The 26875-nt window shown below is 43.1% G+C and overlaps 1 protein-coding gene across 3 annotated transcripts in view; it reads left to right on the plus strand.

Annotated features, from left to right (window-relative positions):
- Positions 1-1771: 1771 nt before the first annotated feature.
- The window catches only part of Rnaseh2b (ribonuclease H2 subunit B), a 61113-nt gene continuing 36009 nt past the window's right edge, over positions 1772-26875 (plus strand). For all 3 annotated transcript variants that reach the window (XM_035452777.1, XM_027390370.2, XM_027390369.2), the window contains exons 1-5: positions 1772-1888; positions 18992-19063; positions 21034-21141; positions 23622-23698; positions 26666-26780. In XM_035452777.1, coding sequence (XP_035308668.1) covers positions 1828-1888; positions 18992-19063; positions 21034-21141; positions 23622-23698; positions 26666-26780 — 433 coding nt within the window. In that variant the 5' untranslated portion in view covers positions 1772-1827. The remainder of the gene's footprint in view (positions 1889-18991; positions 19064-21033; positions 21142-23621; positions 23699-26665; positions 26781-26875) is intronic.

A 26875-nucleotide genomic window follows, 5' to 3' on the forward strand; every position in this document is an offset into this window, starting at 1 on the left:
ATTTTTATTATTTGTGCTACAGTAGTGCACTAACAAGAATTGTTAGAAGCCGTGGGAAAGAAAATTCTGTAACACAATTGAAGTTCAGGATTGCCGAGGAAGTTTTTGCTAATGCTTGTTCATTTCCAATTAGTCTCCATTCTCATAAGAAAAGGAGACAACCTAGACTTACAACTAGCCATTAGACCTATCCTGTATCAAAAAACATGCCTCTGGACATGCTCCAGGGAGCACAGGGTCACAACCATCATTATGTCCTGGTCTGCCATGAAGTTCTCTGTGCTCTCATCAGGAAAAGCATTGTTCTGCCAGGTGGGCAAGAACCACACTGTTGTACTTAACTAATTCTGGCAGTCTCTTTGCAGTGTAAATCTCCCATCTGCCCAAGTGACCAGACTTGCAGTCTCCTTGTTTCTGTTTAAACTGTTCGGTGTAACCTGGAGCCAGGACCCAAAAGAGATTTATGGATGACAGCCTATATGAAATACATAAGCCTGAGTAGCAACATCTTCTACTAGAGGCCAGCTCCTCTTTGAGCATTAACCAGAGCCAGACATGCAATATTACTAAAGAGCTTTTCCTTTATTAACCTCTCAGTGTGCAGTGATTTCTCCCTAGGAAGGCATATTAATTCTATAACACCTTTGCCAGTTCAGCCACCTTATGGTCCAATTGAGTCAATATTCTTTATTCTCAGCCAGCATGAAAAGTAAAGCAGGTCCCTGGGGGTCCCCTTCCCCTTTAGTGTCCTCTTCTGTCTTTTTATCCTGCCCTATCTCTGTGACTTTTAGCCACAGCCAGGGAGACTAGCTGTACTAGGTAAAGCAGCAGCAGTTCTCATGTAGCCAACTGCTGGAGTTTTGACATTGCACAAATGGCACTCTGACTTTCCTTTTTTTCTGACAAAATCATGCAATGTTCCTGCTTGGTCTTATTTTTCTCATGGTCTTAGAATAGTCTGGTTAGAGGTGGGTATTTTTAAGAGGTTTGTGTCTGATGGGAATCTCAGAATTTTGTCTTGAGATCCAGAGCAACTTCTGGCTGTCTATGTCCTTTCTCAAAAGATATATATATATATATATATATATATATATATATTATATATATCCATTAGATTAGATAAGAAAGAACATAGGGCACATTCTGCCTGAAAGAATTGTTCAGGACAAGCTACTGTCCCTGCTGGGAAGCTGGCCCTTTGAAATGGATGCTCTTTCCATCTCCTTAGTCAAGGCTGAATAGCTTTTTCTATTGTCACTAGGTGAGCAGTGGGCAATAAAATAAAAACAGGACAACCATTTTTCCTCCTGATGATAAATTATGGTTTGGAAGTAAACCACAGACCCTTGTCATTCCAGCACCTGAGAGATCCTTGATCCAGAGTTCAACGCTAGCCAGGGCTACGTAGTTTCAAGGCCAGTCTCGGGCATATGGTGAGACCAAGTGTCAAATCCAAATCAAGCCAACTCAACACTAACTCTTGTTTCTAATATAAAAATTCTCCTAAACAAGTTTGTATGTTGAACTCCATGTTTTATACATATTTTGGATTTTATCTTTAAAAAATTATCATAATCATCAAATTGTCCCAAACCCAATTGGAAGACTGCTCGCATGCATTAGGAACCTCAATGTGTGAAATACACATATAAGCAGCCCCCGCAAGCTGGGGGTGTGAGAGCCGCGGAGGCTCCAAGTCTCTGTGACACCAGCGCCCGCGCAGAATTCAAAGAGAAAGAGGAAGCGGAGCGGGCGGGCCCGGAAACGGAGGTACGCTGGTGGCCCGGGCTGGCGGGCCCCTCGGTGCCACTTCCGGCGGCGCGAGACATGGCCGCGGGCCGAGACCGCGGGGACTTGGCTCCCCGGCAACTCGTGTTCCTACTTCCAGGTAAACGCGGGCGGTGCGTGGGCCGGGAGCGCTCAGGGTGGCGGCGGCGCGAGGCTTTTGCCTGGGTCAGCACCGGTCCGCGAGGTCCTGCGAGTGCGGGCCGGGATTCGGCGCCGCACACTTTGCTGCATATCCTGGTCACGTGTCCCGCCAGGCGGGAACTCCAAACACGGAAGCGGAGTGAGAGAACGCGCGGGTTCCCTGGAGTGTTGCTGCGGGTTTAGCTACCCTGGCTGCAGAGGGCAGCCGTGGCTCCGGGACTCCGCTGCCCCTGGGTGTTACCGGGTCCTCAGTGTCTAGAATCTTGCTGCATTCCAACCAGAGATTTTGCTTGGCGGCTTTAGAGAAGCTGCGTCGGGTTAAGCCGAGCGTGGTTTAAAGCAATTCCAGGACACAGTGACAGTCCAAACCCCAGAACCAGGCCCTTCGGTATTCCTGTAGATGGTGATCAGCTATCAGGACATGTTGGGGCCTGGGACAGTGGACAGTCGGTGCCACCTGAGAAGGGGCGTATTAAATGGCATATGAAATAAATTTGGGCTAGGGAATGCAAGCTAAAAAACGGTCTGCCGTTTTATAGGTGATACATTTGATGCTACAACATGGGAAAAGAGGAAAACTCACTTTACTTTTGGGTTTTAGCTCAGCAAACACAGAACATTTTTTACAGCAAATGTACTTTATCAGGGTACAGGTACCCGGAGATGTAGATTTTTACAGTTGTAACATAGCAACCAGACGCGTACATCTTTTGCATACATAGCCCCTCTCATTTGTAAAGGGTTAAACATGGATTTTGAGTATGCGGCTCACCCCACTGAATGCAGTGTGCCACAGGTCAGCTAGCGGTTCATAATAACCTGTCGTGAATCCCAGGTGTGTTCTGTCATCAAATTAGTTGTGCCTGATTGGACTCCTATGCCTTTTGCATCTGTCTTCCTTAGTATCATTTCTGCCAGATCCATCCTTGCTGTATGTACCATGTTTTTTTTTTTGTTTTTTTGTTTTTTGTTTTCCTGCTTCTAGTTTGTTGTATGCATAATGCTACCCTACTGAGGATGGATAACATTAGGTGTTTCTGGTTTGCAACTACGAGGAGTTAACACTTCTGAGATTATTCTTTTAAAGCTCTTGATGGACCTTGACACTCTTATCTTTAGAGTGTCTTTACCCAGGAGTGGTAGCTATTCATAGGTGCTTGTGGGTTCAGCTTTAGTATTGCAAAATGGTTTTCTGAAGTGGTTGTTACTGATTCATGCTGACTCCATCGGCCCATGAAGAGTTCCAGTTAAGCCATACCCTTATTCCAAGTGTTTGGATGGTAAAACAGCTGGTTTTGGTGGTCCTTCAGAGGGCTAGCTGGATACCTTGTTTTAATTGGGGGTGAGGGATCCTCCTTTCACACTTCTGTTACATCTGTATAATTCGATTTTCAGAGTAGGGGCCTCATTCTTTTGCAATCAAGTATGTTGATACTACGTTGATACACACAGTAGCTAGTCATAATTTGAGTTTTCTGTTTTGTTGGCTGTTTTAATTGTCATTGACTTCATTCTTAAAGTGTGCCATAATCGTATCAAGCACAACAATGAAAAGAGTCAAGTATTGAGTGTATCCCTCAACATGATGGGGTTGGGGTGGTGGTGGCGGTGGGGAGCATTACAACCTGGCTTCTGTTGAAAGCTGAGGCTCCTCTCACCTTTTTACTCAGCAGGCTGATCGTACAGTGTGGTCAGTGGCAGGGGTTGGGGGTTCTGAAATGTAAAACTTGAGCTTCCTGTCTTCTGTTCTTCCAGATGGCCTTTAGTGCTACCTGCAGGCTCTAAGTGTGCAAACACGTTTGGTAGCTGCTGTGGTGACTGCCCTCAAATGTAAGGGCATTTGCCTCCTGGGAGTGAGATGCCATCTGTGAATGTTCTGATTCAGTAGGTCCTGGGCTGAGACCCAAGAATGTGCTTGTCTATTAAATTCCCAGGCAGTACTGCTGCTGGTCTGGCTGGTCTGGGGACACCCCCTGGAACTACTGCAGTGAGCACTGCACCCGGAAAGCTAGACTGTGGCTACCCATGCCTGAGGTTTCACTAGTGATGGACTAGATTTTCTATAGTCACGAAATGCATGGCAGAATCCAGGATGAGGGCCATCTTCACACTGTTGTTTCTAAGAGTCATCCCACGTAGCTATGGATTCAAAAGCAAGAGATTATAAATCTTAGACCAAGTGCTACAGTGAAGCTGGACCCTTTATAAAAAAAAATAAGTATCATATAAAAGTTGATGGGGTTTTTGGCACAAGTGGTCTGCACTGTTTGAGAACTCACTGTTCTGAAAGTGAGCAGAGGGTTGTATGCATCCAGGGCTTAGCCACCTAATCTTGTGATGGTACTCTCCCAGCACTCAATTTACATTCGAGGTGCCTGGAATAGTTGTGGAGATTATATTTAAAAGTTGGTTGCAGGTCATTTTTCCTGTAGCTCACAATTCTGCTTTGCTAAGTTGAGAATCTAGATAAATGAAAGTTGGACCATGGAGGGTGGATTTACTTTCGTAGGCAGGTGGGATGTTGCTGCAAGGTAAAACCTCCTTGCGTCTGGGATGAGTGTAATGCTTCTCATGGAGCCTGGAGATACTACACGGATGGCTGTTCAGTGACTCTAAAGCCATTAACATCTTTACTTTTGGAATATGTTACAAGTTTCCATCCCTTTTTTTCCTGCCCCCTCCCAAGAAGGTAAATGATGAGTCATATTTTTTAAATAGTTGGTCCCTTTAGTCAAGCTTTTGTGTACTTGTCAGTTCTACTGAGCCAGGTCAGGTGTGAGAGTCATTCAAGAACACATCATGACTGTGGAGTGGGCAGGAGACTGCCTGTGACTGTAAGGGAAGACCTTTCAGGAAGTGTCCACACACCGGGAAACTCTAGTGTTCTACGACAGTAGAAGGAGAGTGGGAATAATGTAGTTCTCAATATGTGGGTTCACGTAGAGGAAAAGTGTCCTTAATCAGCCTCCTGAGTGAGGAAGTCCCCAGATCAAACTGGCTTCAGCACAGATCTTCAATTCTGGACCCATTTATTATCAATGCTATGCCCTTTTATTTTACAAAAGTTCATATTAAGAGGTACTACATAGCTTCCAAAGGAAACATCTTTGTACATCTTTTCCTCGGGTATCATAGGTGACTGCCAGTTATCCTGGAGACTAAAGGACAGGTGGCCTTTAGGGAAACCCAGGCCTGCCATCCTGGACATTCATATACAGTAGCTTTTTAGCTGGGGTGATGACTGCAGGTGATCTCTAAATACAAAACAAGAATTGAAATTATTGTAAAAAATCATGTTTTAGAGCTATGTTCTCATTAAAAGATTAAAAAGTCAGATATAGAAGGGAGAGCTAATTTTCCTGTTTAATGATGGAAGGACTTTATATTAACATTATTTCTGATTAATGACCTTATAAAACCAAAGAAACACATCTTTATTGGAGTTTGGGGGCAAGAAAGAAAGAAAAGTATGAAATACAAGGCAAAAGAATTGCTGTTTTAGGCTTTGTTAGTGATCCTAGGAAACACGGCTTTTTCCTCTTACCTAAGGGTTGGCACACGGTTAACCTCAGGAGAAAAGTAGAAGGGGGCTTTTTCCCCTTGTGTGCATACATGTTTGTGTTTACAAACGACCCTTGTGGGTTGAAAGCCGCCCTTCCTTTGGCAGGTGGGAGAGAGCCTGGCCAATCCAAGTGTGGCCTTGAGACAGCCTCTGAATAATTCAGCGTGGCTTCTTGGATGATGGTTCACCAGTCCCTGTAGGCAGTTTCTGGGTTGTCCAGCATGGAGTGTGTTTAACATTTTCCACACAGATCTGGCGTTGTCTTTATACAGCATTTCTTGGTGGGGCCCTGCTGACCTTTCTCAGATGGCGGCTGGATCTGCTCCAGGCTGCTGAGCACGTTCTGAAATGATGGATGGAATCGATCAGTTGCCAGTTGGTAATCTGTCGGTGTAATCTTGTCCTCTCAGTGATGGTTCCAAAAGATGTGGAACAAGTAACAACTTATGGCTCCTACAGCTTTATCCCCCAGGGCAGAATAAAAAGTCATAAAGAAAGTAAATTTGAAAGTTTGAACAGCATCCTAGGAACGGCAAAGGTTTGCCACACCATAGAGCTTTACCTGGGATGGTAGGAAACAGCTCAGTCAGTGCTGAATCCTGGCTGTAATGAAAAACACCTGCAAGCTGGTTCGTGAGCTCTGTCAGTTCTGTGTCCTTGGACAAATTGCTGCCCTTTGCAGGTCTCTCTTCCTCATTTCTACAGTGGGAGAGCAGAGCCTGTCTTGTGGGCTAATTAGTGGTGGGCTGGTGTTAATGTTCCCTGCTTGTCTTGTCCACCTTCAGCAGGGCCAGGGACAGAGTGGGGTTTTGATAATCACCCCAAAACATCTCAGTTTCATTTCTTCCTGCTGTGTCTTCCCTAACTAACACTGTCTTTGCTCTTGTGCCAGATTCTGCTCTGGCTTCAAGGCTCAACTTTATTTCCCACAAAGCCAAGTTACTTGCTCCAGCCCAACTTTTCTTTCTTTGAATGCTGGTGGGTTTTTTTTCTGCCTGCAATCCTGTCTCTACTTTCTCTGTTTGGAAAATTCTTGAAACCCAGCTTCAAGGCCACCTCTGCACGGAAGCCTTCTCACTGGGCCCTTCCTATTAGTGGGACCTCTTCTACCAGTGACTCATGTGATTATTGTTTTTGTATAAATAAGTATGTGTTAAATTCCTACACAAGTTAGAAGCTGAGGGAAATCTAGGCGTGTTCTCCCTCAGTAGCCATTAGCTTGTCAGCATTGATATTGGCTGCAGCTTCAGAGGGTGCCTCTGAGCAGCATGTCACTTTAAGCTTTTTTTGGTTACCTTGTGCTGAAGTTTAAAGGGACCAGGCCTGTGGAGAAGTCACAAGGGTGCCCAGCCCATTCCCGTCCCTGAAGCCATTGGCTGGTGCTAAAGCAGACTCTCACAAAGGCCTAGGTTTGTTAAGATTCTGTGGGATTGCCCACTTAATTATTTATTTTGTTTTTTGGTGGGGTAGTTGTGGACACAAGGTCTCACACTATAGCCCAGGCTGGCCTGGAGCTCATGGCAATTCTGTCTCTCCCAAGTATTCCACCATGCCTGGCTACTTCATTGTTTTCAAACTTGAGTTTGTTGATTTTTTGCTCTTTAATCTCAGCTTTTTATTCAGTTATACTTTTTTCACTGTTTAAAAAAATAACATAAAAATAAGAATAATAGTATATACCCAGTATGGACATTTTAGCATTACAAAGCAGAATAAGACGAGAATTCACTGTCTGTGATTCTTTCATCCAGAAATGACTTTGAAGATAGCTTTCCAATCCTTTCTTGTGTATTGCAAAATGAATTGCACCGTTTTCTCCTTTTTCCATTTGTCTTTATTTCGTTTTTTACACTTTCTCCTTATTCACAGTAACAGTAAAACTCAGAGCCCCCGGGATTGTGGGAGAGGCCCTGTGGTGCTCACTGTGCACAGAACAGAGAATGACAGCCCTGCTGCTTTATCAAGGAGCTGGGAGCTGGCTGGCGTTCTCTCTTCTATTTGATAATACAGTGAGATGAACGAAGCTGGCAAGGACGATTATGGCACATGATAAGGAGGCATTTGTGTTAAACAAGGATGTTTCACACAGAAGACAGTACATATTTGGGGTGGATTATGTTTAACTGGATAGATTGAAAAACAAGTCTCTGCAAGAAAGGTGAAAGTTCGCCGAACTTAGATGGGCATGATGAGCAAGCTGGGGTGTTCTGAGAGCCATCACAGCATGTTGAATTTTTTAGGTCAGCCCCCTGCACACTTCCCTCTGTGCACTTGGCATGAACAGGATCTAGTCTAAATGATCCAAGCATGCCTTGTATGGAAACTTTTGCTTTCCTCTGTGGCTGCAGAACCTCTGGGGTTGTAGGTTGAAGAGCTTGAAGTGAGCTTCTCTGGGGACTCCTGGGCAGCTTCATGTTTTCCTAGGTGGGGCCAGCTGTGTGTTGTGGCAGCCAGCTGTGTGGAGCACAAGAGGACAAGCAGGCCTAGGGTGTTGTAGCAACAGGTAACCTTGGGTCTCCACCTCCCTGAACATCAATAATGTCCTCTTAAACCAACTCCACCCCTAGTCAGAAACAGACCCCTTCCCAAAGTGGAGCAGCAAGGGAATGCCATCTTGTCACTTTCTAAGACAGTCTTCTGATCACCCCCAAAGGGTCCCTGTGACCCAGCCTCCCACCACCCATAGCAGCAGCTAGGAGATGGTGCCCCTGGGATACTCAGTGGGAGAGGTAGACTTAAGGGTACGGGGTCGGGGTGGGGGGGTGCTCTCCTAGCAGGAAGGTTGCTGTACAGATAGCACCAGAAGCAGCCACTGTCACCAGTGTCTCCAAAAGCATTGCCACCCTAACGACCTTGGGCTTGGCCTGCCCAAGTCGTTTTGTAGTGATCATTAGGGGTAGTCTTCTTTGTCGTGGAAGGATGCCATAGGATATTTGTATGGAAACTGGGATTGTAGCAGTAAGTTGTCCCTCAGGATAGGTGGGAGAGTGTTGGTTCCAGAAGCTCTATTGATGCCAAACTCCATGGATACTCAAGTCCTATATGCATTTGCATAACCTACACAATCCACCCATATACCTTAAATCATCTCTTGATTATTTGTAATACACAATGAAGTATAAAGGGTATGTAACTTCATTTTATATTGTACTGTCTAGGTAATAGTGACAAGGAAACAAACCCCCACACTCAATAGAGCTGCAGGTTTTGCTTTCTTTCTTTCTTTCTTTCTTTCTTTCTTTCTTTCTTTCTTTCTTTGTTTTTTTGATTTTGATTTTTCTAGACAGGGTTTCTCTGAGGCTTTGGAGGCTGTCCTGGAACTAGCTATTGTAGACAGCTGGTCTCAAACTCACAGATATCCGCCTGCCTCTGCCTTCCGAGTCCTGGGATTAAAGGCGTGGACCTCCACCACCTGGCCGAGCTGCATGTTTTTCTACCTCAATATTTTTTAATCTGTGAAGAATGTGTGGCCCCGAAGAGCTAATTTTATTTACCTTCATCTTCTCAAGGATTACATCATTTTTAGAAAACCTTCTCCTGTCTTTGTATCTTCTAGCCCTTATACCTTTCAGCACACCTTTATGTATGTTTCTGTATTTGATCTTTATGGTGACCTTGTGCAGCAGTTAAAATAAGGCCTTTTCATGGCCTCCTTACATACTAGGAAACCAAGACTCAAAAGTCAGACCATCTCTCCAACAAATAGCAGAGTTTGGTGGCACAGACTGTCACCTCTCTCAAGCTCTTCTCCGGGACCTATGCTTTGCCCTAAGGCCATTCTTCTGCCTACCTGGTGACAATGCAGCATCACAAGAGAAGCCAGAGGACCAGTTGTGGCATGGATTCCCTCTGCTCTGTTTGATGACCAGAGCATGTCTCTTCTAGAACCAGCCCCACTTGGTATCAGATACTTTAATCAGATCTGCCCCATGTCCTCCTCCAGAACTGTCCTGTTTCCCAGATAGCTCAAGTCCCTACTGTGTATGTTGCTGGTCTTTATGATTCCAAGCCAACTGTGGACTTGATTTTATTTATTTTTTTCCAATTTCCTCTCCCTTGACAGGCTATTCCTAGAAGCATGGTTGCTGGTAGGCAGGGACAGTCTTGAAAAATCGTAGCCTTTGTTTGCCATGATCTTAGTGGAAGGTAGTTTTATTTTTGTCTCCAAAGCTTCACAGAAAGTTTTATTCAGAGAAAGCCACCATGGGTGTACCTCCTAGTGTGTAACCTCCCCCCCTTTTGATTAGCCTATGAAGAAACAGAGCTTCAAAGCCAGGAACATAAACTAGACTTTGATGATGGTGGTGCTGACATCTTGGAAGGGAAGGAATATAGTTATTTTTAAAGTTAGCATCTTGAAAGCTGCAAGGAACTTGAACACCACGCTGGTTTGTCTTGCATGCCCTTTATTACAGAGTTCTGACATCTGTGTTAATACCTGCCATGTGCCCTTCAGACATCTCAGATAACTTAGAGTTTCTGTAGATGAGAATGTAATTCCTAATAGATCAGTTTTCATACCATCAATGGAAGTTGACTTTAGATGTTTTTAGATGTTTCTTACATCACATAATAAACTTCTGTCATCTTTCTAGTTTTATTTGGTCTTGTCTCATTTCTTTTTGGCTTTCCTGACTCCCCTTCCTCCTCCTCTGGGGCTTCCTGGTATTAGTCTACGGGTTGGCTTGGCAAGCTTATTAGATGTCCCTTCAGCAAGTGTGTGGGGTGACAGGACAATGGGGGACAGACAACTTGACACGTCATAGGAGAATCAAGCTACAGTTTGTGAGTTTTTAATTTTTCAATTATGGAGGAACTTAAATTGTGGTCTAAAAATGTTGCCCTGCTGCAGCACTTTCCTAAATTACATTGTGACCCACATTTGACTTAGCACTGTGACTCTCATGCCAGAAGTAGAATACCTCCTTCACAGAAATGTTGTAGAGGTGACGTTATGTAACTTATGCAGAGGACCACACTGTGCCTGGTAGGACCAAAGATGACCAACACATACTACCATTATTTATTTACTTATTTACATTCATTGGGTACAGTTGTTTTCCTGTCAGTGGTGTGTTTTCTTTAAAGTTCAAGCACCAGAGCAAAATGCTGGAGACTCAGACATAAGGAGCAGAGTGGCAGAACAGGACATCAGGAGTGTCATTGAACTCTTCCTGCATCTGAAGTGCTCGGCAAAGCCAGCGTCTACATCTGTTCTGTCTGATCTTGTTGGGAGGTGTTTCATATGAAGAGATTTTCTATAAAAATGAAGTTAGACTTTTGAAGTATCAAAACTTGCTTTTGCTTTTTCTTATTGAGGTTTTTCTAAAGCTGAAGAACGCACACTGGATTTACCGAGAATGCTTTGTGTGCAAGAAGCTCTCCCCAGTAGTTTACACTTCCTTCCTTTTTACACGGATCAACAAGACAACTGGTTCTAACTTAACCTTTTCTAGACTGTTAGACTTTGAACTGGAAGTTGTGAGTCTTAACTATAGTTTGTTTGTTTTTTTTATTCCCTTTGTATCCCTGTGACTGAGTTGATGGAAGCAGACTAACTCTAAACTGAGTAATTATTTTGTGTTCTGGGCTCTTTCAAATGCATGTCAGCCTGAAAAACACCTCTAAATGAATTGTCATGCCCATTTTATAGTTGAACAACTGAGGCGCAGGAAGGCTTCACACTACTTGGTAATGAGCAGGCCTGAGATTGACAATGGATATTGATGAGTCCAGGTCCCCTGGACCTAGCTGACATCGCTGGAGATGATAAGAGTTCCTTTTCTCATCATTTCCTACTGCACTAAGAGTGGGTCCTTTAGGGTAAATGTGAACTTCTACTCTTTCTTAATTAATTCCTTTATAATTATGTTTTTCACCACTTCTGGATACAAGTAAAAGAGAAGTGTAAGGGAAAACAGGAGCTTCCAAGTCTGATAGGCAGAGAACCAGCCCACCAGATGATCCAGGCTTTTCCAGATTTAAACAAACTCTTTAAGTGTGGTAGAGCCTTTAGTCTACAGGCAGAGTAATTATCTCTGTGGAATACTAGGTGAGACTAAGGGACATAAGGTCATGACAACCATACAGTTCTTTTTCATGCCTGGGCTCCAGATGCAGGAAGAGCCAGCCTCCTGGAAGCCATGAAGACACCAGAGAAGACAGCAGAAACCTTTTCAGGAGCTTCCAGCTGAGTCTTCTTAGAAAGCTGGAACTGTTCCCATCCCCCAGTAAGCAGCCTTGAGGAAGGGACAGACCAGACTTCAGACTTCGTTTGAAGCCAAAAAAGAAAAAAAGCAATCCCACTCGAGAACATTGTCCCTAGTTGACCTGTCTTGTGGCTTCCTGGAAAAATCCCCTTTCAAGGCAGTGTTATCTGACATGACTTGGTGTCCAGAGCTTGTTCTCTGGGAGAAGTCCTATTCCTTAGGGTATTTGTCTGAGAGGGCTGTACCAGTCTGGTGAACAGTAACCTGGCCCAAACCTTAAATGGAATGTGTAGAGAACCAGGTGTGCATATGGGGCTTTGGAGGATTCTGATTTGTTCATAGGGAATGAGAAAGCCACACACATATTGAAGACTATATGCTGGCCCCGGAAAAGCCTGGGAGTGCCCCAGTGTGTCATGTAATGCCCTGGGAAAGCAGTAAATAAAAGTGAAGGCAGTAGTTGGAATGTCTGCCCCACCACACACAGAGCCCCTTAGCAAAGACTTCCTGAATCCAAGTGCTATTCACTAAGGTGACTGAACAGAGGCATTGTAGCTGGCCACAGACAATATAGACACACAGAATTAGCCCAGGAAAGTCACTGAAGTGACTGAAAACCAGCAACAATTCCTACAAGTTAGGGGAGGGCAAGCAATTTCCGGAATTGCCATATTTATTATATTTTATCTAACTTATAATGTTCAGTTATTTTAAAATGTAATATGTGCATTAACAGGGAAGTATGGCCGGAATGTGAGGAAAGTAGTTGGTGAGACTGCCTTAGAGGAGGTTGAGGTGTTGAGTTTATTCTACAAAGGCTTTAGTCAGAGCTTGGGAATTTATTGTAAGAACGGAAGCAGACTGCCTGTATAATGACAGCATAAATGTGAAACCTCACCAAGTAGAATAGAATTTTAAAGAACACACAGACATCACTTTTATAAGGGACCAAACAATCAAGAGGATCTTTCAGCATCCCCCAGCCAATACCTAACCAGCACTGTAAATCTACCTGACCTAACACACAGGCTCTCAGCAACATTTCAAATAACCGAAAATATACCAAATAATTTGCACAAAAGCAGTGAAATGAATATGGAAGTAACAATTACAGAAGGAAATTTGGATGATTCACAAATATGTGGAAATTAAACAACACAGCCCTAATAACCAACGGATCACAGAAAAAAGAGGGAAACTAGAAAATACTACCGAGAGGCAAGAAAATAAAACATGGAGACTTAGGAACTGCCTGTGACAGTGCTAAGACAGTAAGATTTGGAGCTGTGGAGCTGCACATTAAGAGATTAAACTAGAAAGGCCTTGGGACCTCTTCCACCATCACCTTGTGCACTCGCCCCAGGGCAGAGCAGAACACGGAGTAAACTTGAGCACAGAAAAGAAGGAAACACATAGTCAGACACCAGAAGGATCACCAAAGCCAAAGTTGACTCCTTTTGAAAAACAATCAGTACATCTTCCGCCAAACTGACCAAGAGGAAAAGGAGACTAAACTCCTGAAGTCCAGAGAGAAAGTGGCGACTTTGCTGCTGTTACAGAAGTGGAAAAGGAATGGGGTAGGTATTTCGGATGAGGACACATTCCTGGATAGAGAAATTACAAAATCAGCTCAAAAAAGTGGTCACAGTAAAGAGGTTGAATTAGTCTGTTTTCACAGAAAAGTCCAACTTACAACTACTTGCCTGGAGAATTCTAGTAGCCATTGAAAATTAAGATTGCTCCTGCAAAGACCTTAAAAAAAAGAAAAAAAAAAAAAAAACGGGAAAAGAAGGCATAGTATGCAGCTCAATCTGTGGGGTTAGTGTTACCCTGAAAATCAGAAGCCAGCTTATAGTTTATGCATAAATGCAAAAATCCTAAACAACTAGCAAATAAATCCCAGAGAATTAAACAAACAGACCAACAAAGAGAAATATGTATGAGCAAGTGGGATTCATTCTGAAACAAAAGTCTTAAGTCAAACTGGAGTATGTCCTGCTGATGGAGTAAGAGCTAGACACAAAGATTCAGCCACAGGAAGAGTGTTTGAGAAAGTCTAACACCCTTTTGTATCACTGTCTTCAGCAGTTTTAAAACAGGGAACTGTTTCCATCTGGTAAAAGGCCCACAGACGACATTGTGGCAACATACTTCATGTGACATTTTTGTCTGGTGTAGTGGTATGAAAGTATTTTGAGTAAGTTGGGGTAGATAATATATATCATTAAAATTTATTTTGCCTATGCTTAAGGTGGCTTCTAGGAAAATTTAAGTTGCATATGTAGATATTCCTCATTGCCTTTGGATAATGCAGTTCTATACCAGGGCTGCCAAGTTGCAGCTGGTGGGATCCTTCCCTTTGCCCTGTGGGGACTAGATGATAAAGGGGTAAGGGACCAGAGGGATTGGTGGGCAGGGGCAGAGAAATATACAAGGGATAGGGGTGTATTGGAATAAAGCTTCTGTGGGCATAGGAGTTTTGTTTGTCTGATTTTCCCAGCCTGAAACAGCACATGAAATAGCAGCAAAAAAAATGAACAAGAATGGCTGAGGGTGAGGGCAGCTCAGGATTGGATGGCTGCTTTTCATCCTGCTGTGCCTGCCTGGAATCTATCAACGAGGAGGCATTTAGGGGAGGCCAGCTTGGCACTTGATTCTGTCCCTTTGCAATATTTCAGGATGCTAAAGAGAGCCAAGGTGGCTAGATCCTGGTGGCATTTGTCATTGTGAATTTGTTGTTGTCAGGGTTTCTCATAGGCAAAAAAAAAATAATAATAAAATAAAAAAAAATAAAAAGTTACTTATTTTTTTCATACTTAGAGGAAATATATTTATCTTTGAAACCTGCTGCATACAAAAGCCCTCCGTTTTATATCAGCAGCATCTAACTGAATTCTCTTGGGGTGCATAGCAGTTAATATCGCTACAGATCGCTTTGCTTTCTGATTGCTGTGGAGAAGCTCTTGTGGTGATGTAATCACACCTGCTATCTTGGCCTTGCTGTCTATACTTTTGGAATTAGATCCCAAAAAAGTCTTGATCAGACCAAAACACAAGTATTTCTTCTAGCAGTTTCCTATTTGAACACTTTAATCTGTTTTGAGTTGGTTCATTCCAGCAGCAAGTGGTTTTGTGAGGAAATATGATTTTCCACACTAAAAGGACATCTTCATTTGTCTGCTTTTGTATGTTTTGGGGAATGTTGACATTTTCAGCATGGCACACTGATTATTTACTTGGTTGTGCTGTTTAGCTGCAGACATCCTTATAGCATAGCGGTTTAGACTGTTGACAACCTTCTCACTGGCTGCTCTTTGTAGAAAAGAAACAAGCACTGCTTCTTTTGGAGAGTTTCTAGAAACGTCTTTTGTTTTTTGGTTTTTCGAGACAGGGTTTCTCTGTGTAGCTTTGGAGCCTATGCTGGCACTCGCTCTGGAGACCAGGCTGGCCTCAAACTCACAGAGATCCGCCTGCCTCTGCCTCCTGAGTGCTGGGATTAAAGGCGTGCGCCACCAACGCCCGGCTAGAAACGTCTTTTTGACTTGGCATTTCAAATTCTTATTATTTGGGGCTCTGAAGGAATGGGGAAGCTGGAAGACAAACACTCCATCACTCCATACAGTTTTCTCGTAATAAAAGGAAGTGGTCAAAATAATTCCTCAAGTCCACGTTGAAAGGTCTGCCATCGTGAGGAATGAGGAAGCTGTGTGGGGAAGGCTGTCAGCTGTCCTGTGCCTTGAGACTCGGGGAGATGAGTAGGGAGATGAGTAGTGCTTGCTAGGGGTGGGGGACAACTTACTTTGGTGTTTTAGAAACTTCTAACAGGATCGAACCTTCTAATTTACACTTCAGTCTAGATGTGTCATTCCAGATTGAGTCCTAATGGGGTTCTGAGGTTGAACCTGTACCATTCTGTTTATGTATCCTTTAAACAGACTTATGGAATTGGGGGACAGGTTAGTGGCTGCCAGGGTGAGGTGTCTAGAAGGTCCTGTCTATGAGTACTTTGTGTGTTCTGCAGCTGTGTTTGGTGAGGAAGCATTTAGTGATGTAATGCCTTCTTATGGTTACACGGTATCCTCAAGTGCCTTGGTAAACTCTTAGCATCTGCTTCTGTTTACTTCATTCTACTGTCTTTATGTTCTTGTGGGCAGTATGCATTTTCCTCTTGCCTTTTAATTCCGTCTGAGTTGCTGCTTATCATTGGGGCGTTCAGAACCTTGACATGTGGATGTGATCATCAGAGTAGCGGGGTTGAACCTGCTGTCCTGCTGTTTCCTGTTTATCACATGTGTTCTTTGTGTGTTTTGCCCTCTTTTGGGCTGAGGATCTTTCATAATTTAGTTTCATCTACTTTATTGTCTTATAACAGTTTTTTGTTTGTTTGTTTCATAATTTTAGTGACTGCCGTAGAGTTTCTTGTATATGTATTTAATTGGCCCAGTCTACCGCCAAGTACTGTTTATCACTTCACATGTGGCACAGAAACTCACTAGGTAGTATCCTTACATTCCTTCTCTTCTGGACTTAAACTGTTGTCATATATTTTCTGTGTACATATGATGTGAACACTACTATGAGTTATTTTAACAAGCAGCCAATAATCCTTAAAGAGGTTAAAATAATACAAATAACTCTGCCTTTTAGCTACATGCTCTCCTGTTCAGAGTCCTGCATCTGGCCTTATGCTCCTTCTGCCTGCAGGATCTCCCTCGGCCTTCCTTGCGATGCGCGTGTGTTACTGATTACTTCTTTCAGCTCTTGTATGCCTGAAGTTTTCCACATTCCTCCTTTCCCAAAGGTGGTGGTTTCTCTGTGGTTGTGCCGTTTTGCATTACGGATGTTTCTGGATTGTCTTCTGGCTTGCATTGTTTTCACATCTTCCTTTGTCTTGCTTCTCTGTACATACTGTGGTTGCTTTTAAGAGTTTTCTTTTTATTATTGGGTTTGAACTATTGATTATGTTGGTTTTTTTCTTCTTTGTGTACTCTGAGATCACTGAGCTTCCTGAATGTGTGAGTTTATGGCTTTCCTCAGATTGGAAGCATTTCATATGTGCTTTTCAGATACGTTTATCTTCTCAATTCTCCTCATTTGAAAGCTTCCATCACGCGCGCGCGCGCGCGCACACACACACACACACACACACACACACACACACACACACACACACACGGCAGGGGGGGGTGTTGAAGCTGTCCAATAGATCAGATTTCCTTTTTAAAATTTTCTGTGTTTTTACAGTGTTTTGTTACCAAATGAATATTCAGGTTCATTTATCGTTTGCCGTTAGTTCTCTGTTGTTTTTTTTTTCCCCCATAGTATCCCAGTTTAGATCATTAAAAAGTCTTCTGTCCCTCTAATATTTTGTGTATGAGGTTTGCTTCTGTGCCTTTTCCTTTAGTTTTAGTGTTTCATGTATAGTACCAATCTCTCTTGCACTGACCTTTTCCCCACCTCTCATCAATTTGCCTTTTGGGGTGATGAATATTTCTGTATGCTTAAATGTTTTTGGACTTGAAAATATGTTACATGGCAAGAAGAGTCTGATCTTTCGCTGTTGCTTTTTAATTAATACGACAAGATCTGAGCAGTGTCAGTCAGGAGCAATCGCTGCCTCTTCCTGAGGCAGTGCCTGTTGAGTGTTCTACCTGGGGAAATGGGTGTGAGTTCTACTCTCTGAGTCTCATGGAGTCTGTCATGTTCATGTGGAAGTGAAGAGCAGTTTCCGGATGAAGACTCAGAGAGGCTCCACTCCCTGCACACACACAGCCTTCTTCACTGTGGTCTCCATCACTCTTGTCTTTGGAGCTCTTCACTCTATCACACCAGCCACAATTCAGCCAGGCTTTGCCTTGCTCCTCTGCACCAGGCCCTGGAAACCCTCTGGAAATAAGCCAGCGCAGTGAGCCTGCTTTTCTGCATGGCTAGTGGTCAGTGTCTTTAGAAGGGTGGATTCTTGCTTTGCATGGTGATTTGTTGTATTCACGTTACTCTGTCTTAATTGAAAGTAGAAATCTTAAAATGAGATTTTTCTTGGTTATGGATTCTGTTCTGTTTATGGAAAGCCAATTTCTCAACCTGCCTGAAGTATCTGTGTGCATATGGAACTGAGGCAGAGCAAAGAGAATAAGCTCAGCTCCTCACCAAGGCCTCCCAGGGAGCTTTTGTATAGATGGGCTATGCCCATTGACCACCCTCCTGGGGCACTCCTGTGTAGACAGGCTGTGCCCCCTTGACTGCCTTCTTGGGGTGCTCCTGGGTAGATGGGCTGTGCCCCTTGACTGCCTAGAGCCCCAGGTTCCTTTGGTGTCTGTGTGAGTTTGACTGTGCTGCTCAGTCTATTGAAGGTGTCATCTTGGTCTGCATGTTTTAATCCATGTAATTAAAACTTTGACAGTCAGATACTATAGAGAAACACTGCAGACACTTGCTTCCTACAGATTAAAGTAAATCTGTTATAATTAAGTCTTGAAGTGCTGACACTGAGACAGACACAGATTAGTGGATCAAAGTAGAATGTCTACAGACAGACCACAAATGAATTTAAATGTTTAGTATAAAGATGTTCATTATGGGCTTATTCTGGGGGCTTTGATACAGATGGACAACCCATTAAAAAATTAAAGTTGGATTTCTTTCCCATATTTTATACTCAAAGTAATGACAAATAAGATTACACAGATTTATATCTTTTTATGGCAAAAAGGTAATTAGAAACAAATAGAGCTAAAATACAGTTACTATTTTTATTGTATAAAGGCTACTCATAAAATAGTTTTTTTTTTAAAAAAAGAAAAAGATGAAAAACCCCACTGAGAAGATGAGCAAGGGATATGATTAACTAATGGTGTCAGAAATGAAAACTAGGGGTCTAGTTAATGTTTATTAAAAATGTCCTTCATAGTAATAGCTATGATTTATTTTATGCTAAGTGCCTTTGGCTACTTAGTTTAAGTTTTAAAAAGTATATACTGTCATCACCGTCTTCTAAAAGGAGATTGAGACTGGAGAGAAGATGGTTGACCAAGATGAGGAAGCTTACTTCTGACTCTAGAGCATGTCCTTATCCCTTCCCCTAGAGCTAAACTAAACCTACCTCAAATCCTCTGTAGCTTCCCTGGGAAACAGCCGTTGTTACCAAGGATCACACAGCTCATAAATGAGCAATTAAACCTTTTAGAAAGAACTATCGCATAAATAAAAAAAGGAGAACAGGGGAAAGTGAATGCACAGTCCATCCTCAAAGTGAAACTGAATTTAATCTCTCAGATTCTCTATTTCTTTTCAGAATATTTAAAAGATGCCTCGAAGAAGATGAAGAGTGGTCTCCTGTTTGTAAAACTGGCCAACCCGCGCTCAGGTGGGTCTCGATTCTTGGGGTCCTCTCACCATTGACTGTTTCCAGCACCGTGCTCCGTGTATGTGGAGGGCTTACTTGTCTGTGTGTCATTTTGAATTAACTTAAAAGTTCACAGCACCCTGTGGTGGAAAATCAATCTGATTAATTTTCCAAGATAAATCACAATGAACACTGCAAAGAAGATCTTTTTTATACTTCTCCTCCACAGAATGCTGAATCATTAGAAATGTGGCTACATAGAAAATTAGCGTTTTTGAGTTCTCTCTGGGAATGGATTGATTTCCTTGGTTTTCTTATGCCAGCTTTTCTTTGCGTGCTTACCCAACACTAGCGTGTGTTTATATTCATTTTGTGTTGCACAGTAAAATAAACAACCTGAGTGCAAACACAGAAGGCCATCTTGGGCATGTCATGATTTTGTTTGGTTTCATATTTTAGCTGTTCTTTCTTTCACTCCAGCCCCTGTTACATGATGGTTTTTTTTTTATTAAAATCGCTGTATATTGGAGAGCTTTATGTTTTATTGAAAGATAAGTTAATTTTATATTCAGCACATTTTGTTTTGTTTTCTAATTTTGGGGTAAAAGTATTAAAATACACTTAGCTATGAGGTGACACTGGATTTCCCTTCTACAATTTGTAAGGGCTTGGGTAAGCACCTGGTGCCTATATATCAGGGCATGCCTGGTGATGGTCAGTGCCTAGTGAATGAGGAAAGCCCATCGGTAGTGTTTTGTTGGAAAGATGTGTAAATAATGAGAGTAAAACAGAACAAAAACAAACACCCCACCACCTTTAGTGTCTTTCCTCCAAGTGAAATTCAATACACCTGTTGAGCCACGCTGGAACTGGCAGAGTTATTGAGCCACATTGGAACAGGCAGGGTTGTTGAGCCACGCTGGAACAGGCGGAGTTTAGATGAGGAATTCAGAGGCTTTAGGTGGCAGTCCGTTCTAACACACTTAGCAAGAGAAAGTGGCTTCCTCACAACTCCAGTTTCATTTAGATGTGCACAGATGAGGCATGGGTGTTTTATCTTCACTCTTGGTGGAGAGGAAAGGACTAAGTCAAGTACTTCATGTGTCCTGGGTAGTGCTCTAGGAAATGTATGGGTTTTTTCTTTTGTTCAGTCCTCATAAAAGCCCTCTGAGGTGGTCAGTATTTTCCAGTATCCAGATGAGCAAGCTGAGCCATAATGAGGGTTAGGTAATGTCTCCAGTGTCACACTAGGCATGTGATTCCAGAGATTTCAGAGGTTGCTCTGTGGTTAGAAAAAGATTTGATGAGTTGAGGATAAAATATCGGATATGCATCCCTTCTCTCCCGTTTTTTTCTCACCGAATAGAGCCAGGTTACTGAGGACTGACCCTGGACCCGAGTTAGGGGTAAAAACCTCAGATATGCACAGACTTCACCCCTGCTGGCCCCACCCATCTGATTTGCTGAGAATTGAACCCTGGACCTGGCACATGCTAGGCAAGTGCTTTACCCCTGAGCCTCTAGCCCTCCTCTCCCCCCTTTAAAAGAATAAAATGGAAAATTCCATCCGTTTGACCAAGGCTTGAGGAGTGTCCTTCCCTTTCTCAGTAGAGTGCCCAGTGGCGTCTGAGGGCTTGGTTCTTGTTTTTATTCCTGTGTATAGAGAGTTACATGCTGGCATAGGGACAGATGCAGGCCCTAGCTCACACATCTGTTGCAGCCATTAGGATTTGGTAGTTAGGAGGCTATGTAATAGTCAAGGTAAATGACTTGTGCCTTTCACTTTTGTAGTTTAAGTTTAGTGAGGATTATGAAGCTGGAAACTGGATGTTTGTGCCTGATACCCCTAAGTGTTCCTTGGAGTCTATGAGTGTAGAGCATAACTCCATATGTTGAGGTTCCTGCTGGGAGCATTCCTCAGAACTTGGGACAGACTTTTGATGTACATATGTCTGTGAGAAAAGTGAATACTGAACACATCTGTGTTGCAGGGGACGGAGCCATTTACTTATTTGATATGTGTCTTCAGCAGCTGTTTGAAATAAAAGTTTTCAAGGAAAAACACCATTCATGGTTTATAAATCAATCAGTTCAATCAGGTAAGTGACAGATATGTGTATGTACATACATATGTGTGTGTATATTATATATATATATATATATATATATATATATATAATAATTTTCTTCCTACCATTAACTAAACATATTCCACATCTCATGTGGGTGTATGGGTTCATCCTCCTGGTTAGAAGTGTGTGAGTGAGGAGCTTGTCTGTGTATCTGGAAGGGTTTGGATCAAGTGAAGCTAAGTCATGTTGTCATATGTTAAACTGACAATTCTGATTTAGCTCCTAAAACACCAACACATCCTCTGGCAGGGCTAGATGGCCTAAGTGCTGTGGAGTGCAGGTTGAGTTGATTGGAAACATTTCCTTTAGAGGAATTTTTAACATATTATTACCTTGAGCAAACTAATACAGTTTCTAAAGCATACTAGAATGTAACAACTTTTTAAAGAAGTGGTTTCTCATGTAACTATTTACCTCTATCAGCCAACTTTCCTGTCATTGTCATATGATAGACACATATCCTAGACTGTCAACCCATTAGAAGAGATGGTTTTGAGGTAATACATCATGGTGGCACCATGTGACCAAGTCACTCACTTCCTAGCCAGGAACCAGAGAGGGAAGGAGGGAGGGAGGGAGGGAGGGAGAGAGAGAGAGAGAGAGAGAGAGAGAGAGAGAGAGAGAGAGAGAGAGAGAGACCCATGGTCCCACCCCCTCCAGGGGATCTGATGCCCTCTTGGGTCTCTATGGGCACCTGCATCCAAGTACACACAGACACACACACACACACAGACACACAGACACACACACACACACACACAGATTTTTTTTTTAATGAAGTGTAGTTTGTGTAGCTTGGGAGGTGGAAGTACACTGTCCCCTCCATTGTTGTAGCCGAGCCTAATCCTTAGGCAGTGCATGAGCGAGCGCTCCAGCTTCTGGTGTGGCACACTTCGAGCCAGTATTGTCTGATAGCTGCAGCATGCCAGTCAGATGGAGACTGGAAAACGTAGGGAAACAATGAGTGAGTCTGGCTCATAGACCACTCTTTGTCATAGACTTTTAAGGAACAATTTTGTTTTAAATGTATTCCTTAAAAGAAAGAGTAGTCATGACTACCAGGAGATTGTTATTCATCCCAGGAACTTGGTCCTCATTGAAAGGTTCAGTCATTATGCTGGCCTGCCCCTGTTACCTGGCAGAACAGGCAGTACCCTGGTCAGCTCAGGGTTCCATGGGAACTAAGTCTGCACGCAGGTGCAGAGGACCCTTTTAAAAGACAGACCCTGCCCATTTACGCTCTCTCTACTCTTCTCTCTACTCTTCTCCTCTTCTCTGTCTGTTTCTCTTCTCTCTCTCTCTATGGTGACTGGCCATGGCGGTCAGCCATTAACCATGTTCCTCTTCTCTCTTAGTCTCCCTACTCTGCCGGGCCTATAATAAACTGGTTAATATGTACCCCCTTTCTTCTTTATCTTTAATTTAAACAAAAGAATAACACTCATTCCTGCAGATAATGGATGCATCGTGTAAAATGAGCTTAGAACTTCTGATAGGTTGTTTGCTGAACTTGTACTTTTCAGAATAGTCAAACAGCGCCATAAAATTGTCTCCTTAATTATTTGCTTACTACAAACACAGACACAATGTAGGCTTAGGTTTCTTAACATCTATAAATAGATTGCTGTGTTAGATATTAAAAGCAAGCACATGTCTTTCCTGAAACCAAAAGTAAAAGGTTGGATAGAGGCAAGAGAACTGCTTATAGTTTCCTTAATGATCACACCTTTCCTGGTGCAAGTGTGTGGAAAGGGGTGCTTTGGGACTAAGAGAGGAAAGAGGCAGAACTCTGTTCGGAGGGCAGAGTTTTCATTGGCTGGTATAGGACTGCCGATCACTCTGTCTCCTCAGGCAGGGCATCATCTGGGGTGGTGGACTACACAGGGAGCCTTCCTCATCATTTGCAGTTAGTAACCTCATGCCCAGTAGAAGCTCTGCTCCAGAGCATTCTGGGCTTTCCCAGGGCTCCACCCTGGGAGGTAGTGGAGTCCGTAGTTTTACAGACTGGCTGACACAGCTTCCTGAGCTCTCCAGCTCACAGTTCTCCATGTTTCCACACACCTCTACGCTCGCCAGTGAGGCGTATAGAAAATGATTCCATAGTCAAAATGAAAAGTCAGAGGTGATTTCCAACATTTGAAGCTGTTTGGAGAAAAAGCTCATGGCATGTGTGCCTCTTGAAAGTCTAGATTAGAAAAGGCAGTCTAAGGGCAGTCAGACATGAGGAATCTAACTCCAGGAAATGGAAGCATTTAAACCAAGGTATTTCTCAACTTGTGAGTTTGCCTGATGGGAAGCACAAGCTGTTGCACGTGCTGCCAGATGGGCAGGTGTCACAGGCATGTACAAGAATGAATGTGGGGCTTCACATACAGCTCACCCTGAGAGATGAAGTAGCCAGGTGGTCCTTGGAAGACGTACACTTCTTTGTTCTTTTTTGTCTGCAGGGGGGCTTCTCCACTTTGCAACACCCATGGATCCTCTGTTTCTGCTCCTTCACTACCTCATAAAGGCTGGCAAAGAGGTGAGCTTCCCACTGGGGTGATTGCAGGGAGGGGCAGAAGATTCTCCTCTTCACAGTGTGCTTCAGTTATTAGAATATGTGTCACCAGTGTGGGTCAGAGCACTGTGCCCTCCCCCAGGAAGCAGCACCTTAATGGTGATCGGGTTTGCTACTAGGTCTCTGTGACCTCAGTAGCTTAGCATGCCACTCTGTACCTCAATGGAAACCATGACTAGCAGTGAAAACTTTTTACCACTAAGTGCTTAAATGGGAATGCTAAGAATTTGGCCAGGAGATTTCCCTTTTTATGTGAATGTCTGAGAAATAGGTAAGCTGGAGTATGCCTAGTAAAAGCTAATGGGGAAGCTAAGTATGGCTGGGACTTGAGCATCCAGAGCAAAAGCACGCATTTCTCTCAGCACTCCATCTCTTGGGGCCTTCCCTGATGATGTCTGTGCCTTGAGGTACAAGGCAGTAACTGGATAAGCGCATTCCTCACACAGTAGGGATAACTGCATTCAAGATGGAGATCTAAGTAAAATTCATTGATTTGACTACTTGAGCAAGAATATAGTCTTTTGTTTGTTTCACTGGTTTTTTGCATTTGTTATTGTTGTTGTTTGTTTTAAAGAGATTTATGTGTATGTGTGAGTGACTGCACATATTTACAATATGTATGCCTGGTACTCATCATGGAGGCCAGAAGAGAGCCTCACAGCTCTGAGAACTGGAGCTACAGGCAACTGTTAGCTACCATGTAGGTGCTAGGTCCCCCGAAAGATTAGTAAATGTTCTTGATCTCCGAGCCTTCTCTCTAGCCCCACCAAGCAAGGCTTTCTTAAGGGAAATTGGCAGTCTCAAAACTGCAAGAATACAGTGTGTCCTCAGGTGCTTTGGTGGCACTGCCTTAACTCCAGCTAAGGAGCTCAGTTATGCCCAACGTTGTTTCAGTTACCAGTATCATGTCAACCTGATGCAAGTGCAGGTAGCCTCTTAGAATTATTATGAATGTAGATTTGAGCTTGGGGACCCCTTAAAGAGGAATTAGGGGTACTCAAGAGTCTATCAGTCAACTTGAAAATCTTTGAGCTCACTACTTGAATGAGTGTTGCCTAAACTGCTTAGGGCAATCTATATTTCTTGGACTCTCATATTTGCATATAAAGTAAATGATTACAGTTGATTTTATTTGGTCTTTAAATCAAACTCTCAAAACTTTATTTTATGGGTTGGTTGATTTTAAGTTGTTGTAAATACTGAAAATCATAAAACTCACCCAAAGCTTTTATTCCTGCTTTCCCTTTATATACTTCCTTCTCTCCTTTTATAGTATATTAGTGGAGTCCTGCCTCGCAGCTGACTCACTTTTATCTGAAAAACTGCCATGATAGCCAATATATTGGGGCACACAACAGTGAGGCTATTGTGCCTCATGTCTCTAAGCCATAGAGATGGTTCTAGTTATTGCCAGGAAGCTGTAGGAGGATTCGGAGATGGATTTAAAAACTTCAGGTGGGTCACAAGTGTGGTGTTTTAAATTAACAGGGAGAAAGGTACTAGGCACTCACAAGACCCAGTTTTAGTGCTCCTCAGCCTGACCTTCCAGGAGCCCCTTGAGATGCTGTGTGGTAAATTCAAGGTACAGATGCAGAGTGAAGCAGAGTGGTGTTCACCAGAGCCACTGTGCTTTTCTTCAGTCCTGGAAGTGTAAACACATTGGTGTCTATTATTTCTTCCCTACATTTTAGATGGGGTCATATCTAATTTAGTCATTAAAATATTGTCCCCATTTTTTAATTCGACCTGTTCTTTTTAAATCACAACCTTTAACCACTCTTATTGCCTATATTTAAAACAGATTTTTATTTTACTTTTTTATGTACATGTAGCAAAGAAAGTAAGAATACAATAGCAATAATAAAACTTCTATCATGACTGTGGTACCATACATGTCAGTACTGTTTAAAGCAACTAAGTATAGAAATACTGGTTGATCATGGAAGACAAACCTTTAAAGTAGAAACCTAGAGACTATAACACTGGGGAGCCTGGGTTAGGTGGAAGACCATTTCAACCGGGCATTTCTTGCCTCTTAGCCAAATGGAAAAATATAACAAGTTATCACATGTACTGTGAAAGAAAGAAGAGGATTCACCTTGAAAACCAGAGAAAATCGATCAGTCACACGTCTGCCTTTAGAAGTTTGGTCACAGAAACAGAGAAACAGAGGTGGGACCTGGACATACAGCGAATCCGTTCCTAAGCCTGGCTCCCAAATCAGGAGAATGTCTTCATCAGACACGCTTTCCCTCTGCCATTAGGAAAGCTAAGAGAAACTACATCTGGGACCATCTGCATGGCTCACCCTTGACAGCTGTGCCAGCTTGTCTGTCTGGGTGTGTTTTAGCCTGCTTGTGTCTCTGTATTTACGCCATCATTGCCTTTTTCTTTATTCCTGTCTAATTTGGAAGCCTCAGCTGATGGCTCCCAGAGGAATGGGTTCACTTTGGGAATTTTTCTTTTTGGAGTAGGGGTCTTTTTGTTTTTTTTTTGTTTTTGTATTTGTTTGTTTGTTTGTTTGTTTTTCTTCAGTCCTGGAGTGAAGACAGGGAAGCAGATAATACATTTTGGGTTTGGTCTGTCTGGGCTTATTCTAGGCCTGTGTGACAGTGGGGACTTCTGCTCTGTGACCTCAGCTGGCTCTCTTTCATATGGAATAGCTGAACCATCTTTTCAGTCCTGTCTCTGTTTTCCTGGGATCTTCTGTTTCCCACAGTGGCTGTACCCTTGATGTTTAGAAGCCCCTCTTCACAAGAGGAGCTCAGGGCTGGCCCTTGCTATCCCGGTTTAGAAGCCCCTCGGTGGAAGTGGGAGCTCAGATGCTAATGTGAAGATTTCCTGTGGAATGGTCCGTTGTTCTCTGTTCTTTGTGGAAAAGCTCATTGACCTGACTATTTGTGACCTGACTGACTCAGATATCCCTTTCAGGGAAAGTATCAGCCCTTGGATCAGGTGGTAGTGGACGACCTGTTTCCAGATTGCGTCTTGTTGCTGAGATTTCCTGAGCTTGAGAAGTCACTTCGGCATGTGACAGAGGAGAAAGGTATGGCGCACAAGCCTTCGGAATCAGGCTGTGGTCATGTGGACCTGTGAGGCTTTCACCAGGGAGATTTGAGAGATGGAGTACATTCTGGAAAG

The sequence above is a fragment of the Cricetulus griseus genome (assembly GCF_003668045.3).
Source record: "Cricetulus griseus strain 17A/GY chromosome 1 unlocalized genomic scaffold, alternate assembly CriGri-PICRH-1.0 chr1_1, whole genome shotgun sequence".
Classification (NCBI taxonomy): Eukaryota; Metazoa; Chordata; class Mammalia; order Rodentia; family Cricetidae; genus Cricetulus; species Cricetulus griseus.